Here is a 12,090-nt window from a genome sequence, read left to right on the forward strand (position 1 = left end):
AAGGATATTTTTTTTTTCATCTCTTTGCTTTTTCTAGTAGGCCTACATGTACTACTAGTAGTATCTTTTATTTTTAGTCTCATGAAGCTGACTTGACATAATTTAATTAAGGTGAACTCGTAACAATGATAACTGCATTTATGTAGCGCATTATATCCATTTTCTACAGTCTACAGCATGCTCTGAGTGCTTTACAACTATTCGTAATGGAACAGTTACCATAGTTGAGTTAAGAAAAGGAATACAAATTGATGTTTTTGTATAGTATGTGGTATATCCAACGAACAGTGCCTACTTTTCATTCAATCATATGTGAGACATCGGTGTGAAATCAGGCACTTATCAATATTATAATGAAATCAAAGAAACTGTCATTTTTCTGTCCGTTTTGGCTTGTTTTAACTGAATTTTTGTTTTTTGACACAACACCTTTTATATATATCCATTTCTGCGTGGATTTTATTGAAAAATGTTGATTTAAGGCACAAAAATATAAATTTGCAGTTTCTAAGACTCTCAAGCTGCCATTTTCTGGCTAATTTACCTCTGAAACCAGGGGACTTCCACCACCTTCGGTCACAAATATCTCGACTTCCATTCTTGATAGATGAGTATTTTTTTTTTACACAATGCAAGACAAAGGAACAAGCTTTAAAATGGTACCAGTAATTCCACATGTCCAAAAATTGACATGCGCTTGATTCCACCGTGTTGTGACACACATCCCGTTACAAGTCTCACAGTCCCAAGGGAAGGCAATTATGACGTGGTGCCTAGGCCAACATTAAAAGCTAGCTATAGCTGGAATCCCGTTGGTACAATTGGGGCCCACTGTACAATTTTTCAATCTACATGTATAGATCTATCTCCTTACTGATAGAAAATTTGATATCATTTAATAACGATCTGTGATGAGGGAAAAAAAACAACCCAATTCAGATAATTAATTTTTACATCGTAAACAAGTTACTATTACTATCACTATTAATTATTTGTGTCAACCCCCCCTCACACTTTTCAGTTTCAGTTCAAACGAAATGGCAGATTACATTGACTTGGGTGCGGCATACATGTACCATTTTGAGATTATGGAAGAACCTTGATGCAAAAAGACAGAGAAACATAATGAATAACAGAAGAGTATTCATCATTTATCTGAGCAAAAGTAACTGAGTGTATCATTCAATTCAACTGACGAACTTGCATACATTTCACAACTATAAATTTTCAAACAAATTGCATGTACTATCAGATCAAGCAACAGACAGAAATATCTCCTTACATTAAATTCCCTACCAGTACCAGAGTGTAAAATGAACGAGTCTAAACACTAAGATTAGGCACAATGTTATTGGTGACATTGACAATTTCATGGGTACCATCTAAACCAACAGTCGGATTAGCTCCCGCAGCCTCTGGCCACCCTTCAGCGATAATTATTGTATTATTGTCAGCTTGGATAATCATTGGTGTACTGTTTCCCTGAGCATCAAAGACTTGACCATCAACAACCTGTATAGACTGGCCATCAAAGCCCTGAAGAGCATCCCGTAAGTCTATCATTTTCAGCTCTGTTTCCTGAGGGAGGTTTTCTTGTGGCTCTCTAATCTTCTTTGGGCGTCCCCGTTTGAGCAATGTACCGTTTTCGTGAGAGCGGAGGTGCCGACCGAGATGGCCCTTATTGCTGAATGCACTGCCACAAAGACTGCACAGGAACGGACGTTCCCCTGTGTGCATTCGGGCATGATCTTTCACCATATAACGCATAGAAAACTCTTTTCCACAGGTTTCACATTTGTAGGGCTTGACCCCAGTATGGGACAGTTTATGCTTATTCAAAGCCATTTGAGTCATGTAAGCGCGACCACATTCTTCACAATTGAAAGTCAAACCAGTCACCTCAGATTTATGGTGCTTCATGTGGATTTTGAAGCTTTCCTTGGCTTTATTAGAATAAGTTTTCCCACAAATATGACATTTCAGTGGCTCAGTACAAGACTTTGTATTCCGATGTTTTTGAAAGCCCGCATAGCTATAAAATTTTCTCCCACAATCTGGACAGTCATGTGTGTCCCTTGGATTTTCATGCACTTTGTAGCGGTGCAGCTTTAGATAGTCCTCACTGCTGAACCTTGATTCACAGATATCACACAAAAATTCACCAGTGCTCCCATCTTCATAACTTTTCCTTTTCTGGCAAGTTCCCATCCGAAAGTGTTTCAGATAACCAGCTTTTGTTCTGTACTCTCGATGACAATCTTCACATGAATATGAACTGCTTTTTGATTCATTTCGGTGGGATGATAAGTGCTCTTCTAATTCTCGCTCATCATTTAGAGCCTTAGAGCAGATAAAGCAAAAAACGGATGAGATACATTCTCCTTTTTTCATGTGTTTTGCACACGCCTGCACACTTTTGAAAAGTTTACTGCAAAACTGACATCTTCGAAGGTTTGAAGACAAACCAAGTGCATTGTCCCATTTCCTTTTTCTTCCTCTTTTCTTAGGTAGCAGAATTACTGAGTCAGATTTTGAATCTTCTTTACTTGACAAGCTGCTGGAAAAACCGGTAGTGGTCTTTTGGTTTCTTGTTGTGATACTTGAAGTTCTACGAGTTGTCACAGATGAGTTAGGGACAAAGTCTTCACTATCATCATTTAAATCTTCATCCCATTCAAAGTCACTCTCTTCTTTTATTTCAGTTTTAACCTCAGGCTTATTAGTTGTCGAACGGGAAACTTTCAAGGTAAAGCTTTCCTCTGCTTTTGAAAAGTCTATTGAAGTATCTTTATTAACAGATGCTGGTATCTTGGACAAAGAACTGCTTTGCAATGCAGATTTTATGAGTTTGTCTTTAATAAGACTTTTACCTATTTTCTGTCGACTTTCTGATACTGCACTCAGAAATTTAAGACCACCATCTAAAGATGCATTCCATTTTGTAGTAGACAAGTCATTTGCACTCGTTCCTTTTGTTTCTGTAGCAGACGAAGAGCTAGCCAGATCTTCAGTTGTTTCAACACAGTCAACACCCAGTATAACTGGATCTTCTTCTTCCTGTGAAAATAAAATAAAAAATTCATGAAATTGAAAATAAAAATCTCCCATTTTGTATAGATCTAGCTCATATAAATAACTTGTAAATGTCAGCAGATTATAAGAAGGATCATTGGCAAATGAAGACTGCACTACCTAAGCAGGCCCACATTATTTATACTGTATAATAATACATTGTACAATCAAACATGCACATAGCGAAACACTCACTAAGCGAACAGATTTTCAGGTCCACAATTTTTTCTTGTTTACATGAATATTCTTTGTATTTAAGAAATGTACATAGAAATTGGTACAAAAATAAAAAGATGTTCGTTCATGTCCCACTGATATGGCTTTATCTAAGTGCGTTGCTAGACTGTATTGAGATCACAAGAAAGTGCCAAAAATCTGAAACCTATGAAATATGTTTTGAATTTGACCATCTGAAAGAAGTGCAATTACAGACAAAAGAAAGCAGCAATCTAAATTAAAAACACCACTAGATTCTAGTAGCATTTCAATGTTATAATTTCCAATTTTAAGCGATCTGTGTTAGGTGTACTGGCTTGTGAATGTTATTCATTGTTTGAAGAGAGACACATAAAACATAAAGACAGTGATGTACTACAACAGTATAGTACAGTACAGCACAGCACAGTGCAGTGCTTCGTTTGTTTAAGTAAAGCTTTTACGGCGCTCGCAACTGTATAAGGTCATATATATATATATATGAGCGCCAAGGGGTGGATGTCAACAGACGTCCAAACAAGGAATCAGGCCTTCTCTGCTCACCTCTCTAGCCTCATACAAACATGTTAATATCCCCCTTTTGGAAATGGCCTAAAGACATTTAAATCAGAGGCATTGTCCTGGGGGAGGGGGGCCAGTGCAGTGTGTGCAGTGTAGTGTAGTGTAGTGTGGTGCAGTGCGGTGCGGTGCGGTGTAGTGCAGTGCAATGTAATGCAGTGTAGTATAGAGGAGGGGAGTGTATACGTTGTATTAACTTCTATTATAGTTATAGCAAAGATAGTACAAGACAAGATGGGCCGCTTCTCTCTTTGAGCCAATTAAAAAAGTGTCCTCAAAATTTGGTGGCGCCCTCTTCACAAAAGCGCACTCTTTGCGAACAGAGTTACCCTACTTGAGTTTTTAAAAATCAAAGTGAAACTAGCAAGTTTTGGGATAAATTTCGGAAGAACGCTTTTTAAAAATGGTTACGCTGACAAAAAACCTCTTCCGGAGGAAAAGGAGATGGTTTTCTTCGTTTAATTTGACTTTAGAATGAAGGGCGAGAGGTCATTAAAATAAAAAAAACCCTAAAACTCCGCACTGAACGTACCCGAACTGCTGATGAACAGCAGTCGATCTGCGCACGCAAGGATGTGCTATTCCTATTCTTCTTCTGGAAAAACGAAAGAGAGCTTCAAAACAGACTGCAGCGCCATCTGAAGCAAAGAGCATACTTCCTGCGGACACTTTTTAGGCTGAGTGGCCCATCTTGTCTTGTACTATCTTTGGTTATAGTCATGCATTGTAGTAGAGTCATAGAATATTCATGGTGTATAGTGTAGTGTCGTGTAGAGTAGAGAACAGTTTTTGTAAGAGTTTTACAGCACTTGCAAAACAATAAGGTCATAACATATATAAATAAGTAAGATTATAGGTGTTACAAGAGAGTAATAAACACAAAAAAGAAGGAGAGAGAGATCAGGACGATAGGTATTAGATAGAGGAAAGAAGGAGCAAACCACACCTGAGCACCCGCCAACAGCCCACTGAGTACAGTAAAGTACAGTGGAACTCAGTTTCAACGAACTCGAATTCAACGAAAGGATTCCCCATTTCTTTTTTTATCCATAAAAATCAATAAAAAATAACTCGGATTCAACAAACACATAAATAAGCAAGCTCGGATTCAACGAAGTCACTTGCAGGATGAACAGCTCCCGCTGACGTGACTTCGCTCATTTTACTCCCACAACGAACCTTATCTTGTCCAGGAAACCATCTATGGCATCTAAACCATGAACTATTATTAGCTCAGCATATATTGTTTATAATCTTATGCATATGCAACCAATGAGTGGTCTTCTTTTCATACCAAAACTAAAACACACGTGGTTGGCACTCACACATACATCTCATAGCGTGTGTCGGGTCGGACAGGCGCCAGCACACATGTGACTGTGTGTGCGTGTGTCTAGGGGAGGGGGGACACAAGCGGTCCAGACCCGGGCGTGGAACGTCAGTAGATGCAAACGCATCCCAGTTTTTTCCTCCCCCTACTGATTAACTTAACAATGATAAGCTTGTCTTGAGATACATTAGTGTAATGAATTGCACTCTGGACTGTGGTGGAATCAAACGTTGCCATAAAAGCTAGGCTCTATATCACAACATAACTTGTTGACAAACAGTATGTTAAAGATGATAAAAGACACAGGCATGCATTTGAACGAATTGGCCCTTAAAATGTGTTTGGTAGAGTTCAGTGTATTTTTCTGAAATTGTCCAGCAATACATGATATTACTTGCTTGGTGCCTGTAATAGTAATAGTCTCCACAAAATCCCCATGTTTGCTATAACGGACACTCAGAGTTAATGAAATTTAAGGTCAAGCACGACGACTTCATTGAATCCGAGTTCCACTGTACAACATACAGTATAGTACAGTACAGTTAGTAAGCTTGACAAAAATGTTTGCAAGCTTTTCACAATAGTGTACTAAATGCATGTAATTCACGTCATTAAGAAAAAAAAACAAACTCTACATTATGGACCAATACAGGTACGACGCACTGCTCGAACATCACAACCGGATCCTATAAAAACGTGTAGCACGGCTCGTGGTTTACCTGCACCCTATAAGAAAGATCATGAATGGAGTAAAATTGCGATCTAATATATGAAGTTTTCTACATTGCTTGAAGATATTTTTGGTCAATAAAGTTAAGACCTAAAATTGTTTTTTTGAGCTTGATACCGGTACACACCTAACTTTAGTTTTCTTTAGCGGGACAAGCAAAAGTACAATGAGAGTAAGTAGTATAGATCTACATGGAGTGTTGACTTTTATTCCTTAGAAGTTAATCAGGCGTCAGAGAATCTTTGGTAATACATGATATCAAAGTTAGCTTTCCCTTTCCAGCAATCTATTTACCATTTCTTTTTTAGGATGAACAATAGAGACACACTTCAGATCATCACTTGATAAGTTGGAGAGAACTTTAGATTTTGTGTCTTGCCTCTCACAATGCCACTTACCGTACCCTTCCCTATGAGCTCAGGAATTACAATAATATGGCTGCACTTGCTCTGTTTGAACAAATATGACCTCAGAATTAATTACAGACAATATCGTGTGTAAACAGAATATCATGCTTCAGACACAGAGACACCTAAAAATAGTCACATCAAGATCAAAGAAATTGAGACAGACGATTCCCATTACTTTTAATGGTCAAATATTTTGAGAGAGAAAGAGTGAAACTGAAAACTGACTCCATTTAAACCTTCACTAATTTCTAGACTTAGATTTATGAATTTATGTGACAAACATCTTCATTTTAACTGATCAAAACTTACTGTTTTCACATTGGTGTCCAAAACTTGACCTGTTTTGGCATGCACTCTCTGGACTGTCACTTTTCGACACACAACCATCTTCACGAAAGCCTCAACCATTGTTTTCCTTATGACATCAGAGTCCTGTTCCTTTTCATCAAAAGAAAATGACGCCTGTTGACTAGATGAAGAAGAGTCTTTGTCAACGTTGACACTAGCATCACTATTATCATTTTTCAAAGCAGTCTGGCCTTCTGAAGTATCCTGACCTTCATCGCCAATAGGATGGGACAAATTTTCCTTTGCTTGATCTTGAGCACAGTCTTTTGAATCTTCAGAGAAAGGCAAAGTCAACACATTACCTCCGAAATTCTGCAGAATGTGCTCAATTCCTTCAGATCTCACAACTTGTGAAGCAGTCTCTACCGCAGCTTGTGAAGATGATGATGACGATAACACTGGTTGTGATGATTTATTTCGCAAAGCAGGGTTCAGAAGTTCAGGGCTAGAAATCAGAGAGTTGACCAAATCCGGGTCAATGTTTGCATCATGCACATCTCTGAAAGGCAGAGATGTTACTCCAGCCTTTGAAAAATTGCTGACTAAACCCTTGGGTAACAAGCTTTTTAATTTTGATGAGCTAGTAAAGCCAGTTTGGGGATTCACTTTTACTATTATAGCCCCAGTCTGGGCCTGGGACTGGTTGTGCAAAGGTCGAACAATAAGTTCTTCCTGTGGAGTAGCAATCACAACTGTGGCTTGAGGTTGGGGAGCTCCAGAGGCCTGTTGGGAATCTGGCTGATCTCCTTCCATTCTGAAACTTTTCCGCAAATCAGAACATTCTGCAAAGAGAATAAAAAGCAAACTAAAGCATAAAAAAGTTTCAAAATTTAATCATTAATCATTTTTTACTTTCATAAATCCTTCAGGCCAGATGTAAAACGGAAATGACGACAGATGCAACACAAGTTAGGGCTACAACTTCGTAATAAAAGCCAAGACAGCTGACAGCTTTCGAATTGCACCATATCATGCGTTTGTCGTTGATTTCCTTAAAAATTGTCTGTCATGTGTTTGAACCTTGTAGGCCTGGCCCCATTTATTGGGCATGGATACGGCCGCACCTAGGTCAGGTGGCCGCAAAGTGGTACGCCGAAGTTGTGAAGAAAACACCCATTGCACTCTATAATTGGAAGGGCCGAATTGGAAGGGCTGGCCCTTCCTGCGGCTTTTTTCTCCACGAAAGTCAAGTTGGGAACCTCTTCGTGCAGAAGCAATGCTAGCTTGGGGGGGGGATGTTCGTTCCCAGCCGCAAGTGGTCAAGTAACTAACTATCTTTTTTAAATATTTCCAATCGAATCAGCTTTCGTAATTAATGATGTAGATCATCAAAAAATCTAGACATTTCAGTGGCGGGCGGGGAAGGGGGGCGGTAATCTAGATCTCTTAATCCCTAGGCCTTTCTAATTCAATCTTGGGTTTGATTTTTAGATCTAGATCTAATTTCTATGGGTCAGTCCACCAGTAAGGGTCACTTTTTGTTACATCAGACATGAAAATTCGAGATGTCTGTATTATATGCTGATTTGATGATTGGGTAGCACAATTATCCATTGATAATATCTTAAAAGTAGGCCTACAGATCTCCTGCTTTTGTAGTTTTTTTGTATACTTTGTAAAATAAGTAACTTTCCCTAAATTTCCAGGAGTATTACAAGTCCAAAATAGTTGATAATCATCATCATCCAGAGCCAGATCTGCGACAGACATCGGCGATCATGATTTTCCATTCATTCCTTTGCTCGGATGCTCTCTGAAAAGCTACGTTTCCCTGATCTTTCCCTGTTACCCGTTTGTTTAGGTTCCCTAAGTTTGTTCTGGGCCTACCCCTGCCTCGCTTGCCCTCAATTTTGCCAGTGAAAGCTAGATGTTCAAGACCCTTATGTCTATTCAGGTGTCTCAAAAACTGCATTTGTCATTTCCTGATTGTTTTTAACATTGAGCGTCCCACGTGGGCTTCATCAAGCACTACCTCATTTGATTTCTTTTCCTTCCACGATACTCTTAGCACAGTCTCCTAAGAAACCACTGTTGATAATAACCAACAAAAAACTAACAAACAAATGTTGCATTTCACGGGATTCGGTTTTTATTGTGAAATCCCTTCTTAGTTTTAGAAGAAAAGTACGACAAATGGTCTTTTTTTTTACACAGCTCATAATCATAATATATATATATATGCAGGTGCCAGGTGGTCTGCTAATCTTCAATTTTACCTTTTTCTACAACAAAGAAAGTGGGAAACATGGGGGGTGGGGGGCGCATCAATGAGGTGGCGGGTATCGGATCGGCAGAAAAGGTGTGGGGGAAACTAAAAAATGGCGGAAAATTAGAAGCACTCAACGTTTGATCTCTTGAACGAAGACACCTTCCCTTTTTCCAGACCCGAGTCCGAATAAAATTTTTTTTATTCGGACTCGAGTCCGAATATATATATATATATGAAAAAATGTTATTCAGACTCGAGTCCGAATAAAGACGGCCATTATAAAATGATATATTTAAAACAAAAAAGTTTGTTTCAGTGTGATGGCGCGTCGCGCCCATCTTGAGATGGCCGCGCTTTCTGCGGATCGTCATATGGTTCAGCGCCATCTTAAGATCGCGCTGATCGGCAAATGGTGCTTGACATTCCTACCGTGATTTTTAATCTAGCCTCATTGCAAAAAAAAAAAAGGAACATTTCAGCACCTTTTTTTTGGATGGGCAAAGTAGTTTAACACTAGATCTAGAACCAGATCTCCCCAAATCTTTAGTTTCAAGCCATTCTGTCTGTTTTTATAGGTGTTCAGGAATGTTGACATATGTGTAACAAAATCATAGCCCCCCCCCCCCCCCCCCCCCCCCCCCCCACTGATTTTTAGGCCTTTTTCCCTGAAAAAGTATTTTTTTGAGCTTTTTTAGCTTAGAATAAGAAAGGTCCAACCTTCCTATGCTTTTGTGGGAGCTTCCTCCTTATAAATATTTTAGACCAATTGCTTCAATGTGGTTGCGGGAGGAATATTCCTTTAATTACGGAGATATGGGTTTTTTTCAGATTTATAACTCTCGATGGCCATCAAAATCATGATGGAAGACCGGTGACCCCTAGATTACTCGTGGACTGACCCACATCTATTCTAGAAATCTAGATTCTAGATCTAGATCTTAAAATATATCTAGTCTAGATTAGATCTAAATATTGTAAATTTTTACTTTCACTCCCGCACACAGATGCAGTTTCAGGGGTCAAACTGCTGTACTGTTTGCTGCAGATCACACATAAAGCCACTAAAACTGTCGCAAAGCAATTATTTTCAAGACAATTTCAAATCTAACTGTAAAATATCAAACTATGGGTAAAATAAGGGGGGCATGCCCCCCTGTAACCCCCCCAGATTTTCTTTTACCCCAGTGGGGCAGGCCCTCCCTGGAACCCCCCCCCCGATTGGTCCAAAGCATGTCTATCTCGGTTAAAAACAATTAAATATTTCAAAAACTATTAATTTGCGACGGAAATGAAGTTGATATTCGTGTTCAGCGCATCAATATTTAGAATCTAGATCTAGATCTAGATTAAAAAAATTTCTAGTACAAAATAGACAATTGGTAGCTGAGTGTGAGACGGGAGGGAAAGTAAAAAAATACCTATTTTATTTTTCATAGATCTATATTAGATCTAGATTATGGATCTAGATCTAGAATCTAGATTCTAAATTAGGAATTTAAAACAATAAATGGTCTTCCAATCGTGCACGTCTTATTTTAAAATTTTAAAATTAATCAAATAAAATATTTTCATCCAAACCAGGAGTGAACCATATTTTAAATTAAAAAAAGAAAAGTTGCAGCTCCCAAAATAAGGAACCAGATATTTAACTATATTAATACTTGACCCTATAACTCACCTCAGTATCTGATGAATAATGCTTTAAAATAAGGAGTCAAAGTCAGAAAATAAATAATAAAATGGTACAGATTTGATATTCTGAGTGCAGAAGGCCAGTAAAATGGCGGAGGTACAATTATAATTCCAAGCCTGTTTTTTCGCAGTGAATTTCTGACTTCCGGCACGGTTCCGTCACTTCGTCTTGTTGCCGGGTGACCCTTTTTCTTTTTATAGTTTCTATAATACACGATGTTTATTTTTACATGTTTGGTACAGCATTAGCGAGGGGGGGGGGGGGGGGGGGGGTACACCTGAAGGTTATCTCGCTTATTAGTGGACCAAATGTTACCAAATTTCACACCCATAACAAGCTTAGTAAGGAGTCTTAAAACCGCAATCATAGAGAGATGGCTCTTCGAACCGATGCGCGTATCTGGGTCACCAGCTGATCGTGGAGAAACGCGCGTTAAACAAAACAAACTGCGTCCATTGTTCAAGGTATTTTCGTTGATCGCAGACAAACATGGCCCCAGTTATCACGAAATGTCAATGGTGTTCTGCTATAAACTGCACCTATCAAAATCAAAATCTGAGTTTCTTTCGATTTCCAAAGGAAGACGAATATATTTTGATGAATAGAAAAATATATATCAAAATAATGACAATGTGATTGTGGTCCTGCAAGACTCACACTCCATGCTCAAACTCAACACACTTCAACTTTTTTAAATATCAGCTATAAATTTGTTTTTTTTCCCCTGTCTAAATGCCCAAATTGAGCTTGCATTCTACTAGTGAAAGATATGTTACCTGGGTCTGCGTAAAGTTGTCTAAATACAAAGTGCCATCGAGAGGTTTTATTGCTACTTTACCGATTACCACTTTTTTTCCTTTTTTTGGGGGGGGGGGGGGGGGATGGGGGATGGAAGGTGTTACCGATTCTTTTAAACTCATTATCATTATTGCTTCATGTGCTTTTCCACGATCTGAAATTGTGAGACTCTAATATAACGTGTGTGTGTGTGTGTGTGTGTGTGTGTGTGTGTGTGTGTGTGTGTGTGTGAGAGAGAGAGAGAGAGAGAGAGAGAGAGAGAGAGAGAGAGAGAGAGAGAGAGAGAGAGAGAGAGAGAGACAGACAGACAGACAGACAGACAGGCAGACAGACAGGCAGACAGACAGACAGACAGACAGACAGACAGACGGACGGACAGAAACAAAGAAAGAGACAGAGAAACAGATTGACAGACAGACATTTTGACAGAGCGAAAGAGGGGAGAAAGAGAGACGTACAGAGAAAGCGAGACAGAAAGAGAGAGAGAGAGAGAGAGAGAGAGGGGGGAAGAGAGAGAAAGAGAGAAAGATAGGGGAGAGAGAGAAAGAGACAGACAGACAGACAGACAGACAGACAGACAGACAGACAGACAGACAGACAGACAGACAGACAGACAGGCAGACAGACAGACAGACAGACAGAGAGAAGGGGGAGAAGAAGAGATAGGGAAAGAGAAAGAGAGACAGACAGATATACAAAACAGACAGACAGACAGACAGACAGAGA

At 39.1% G+C, this 12,090-nt stretch overlaps 1 protein-coding gene across 1 annotated transcript; it reads right to left on the reverse strand.

The window, feature by feature from the left end:
* Positions 1–1,129: 1,129 nt before the first annotated feature.
* LOC101862406 (zinc finger protein 616) lies at positions 1,130–10,689 on the reverse strand. The gene is made up of 3 exons (XM_005096489.3): positions 10,552–10,689; positions 6,626–7,446; positions 1,130–3,057 (listed from the first exon to the last, which is right to left on the reverse strand). The coding sequence occupies exons 2-3, from the start codon at positions 7,415–7,417 to the stop codon at positions 1,324–1,326; spliced, it is 2,526 nt and encodes an 841-aa protein (XP_005096546.1). The 5' UTR covers positions 7,418–7,446; positions 10,552–10,689; the 3' UTR covers positions 1,130–1,323.
* Between the last annotated feature and the right edge of the window lie 1,401 nt (positions 10,690–12,090).

The sequence above is a fragment of the Aplysia californica genome, unplaced genomic scaffold (assembly GCF_000002075.1).
Source record: "Aplysia californica isolate F4 #8 unplaced genomic scaffold, AplCal3.0 scaffold00130, whole genome shotgun sequence".
Classification (NCBI taxonomy): Eukaryota; Metazoa; Mollusca; class Gastropoda; order Aplysiida; family Aplysiidae; genus Aplysia; species Aplysia californica.

Bases quoted from the DNA above. Each gene is read 5' to 3' on its own strand.
- LOC101862406 (XM_005096489.3), bottom strand. From the start codon at position 7,417: ATGGAAGGAGATCAGCCAGATTCCCAACAGGCCTCTGGAGCTCCCCAA. The intron at 3,058-6,625 runs GTAAGTTTTGAT...TTATTTTCACAG, and splicing joins TGGACACCAATGTGAAAACA to GAAGAAGAAGATCCAGTTAT.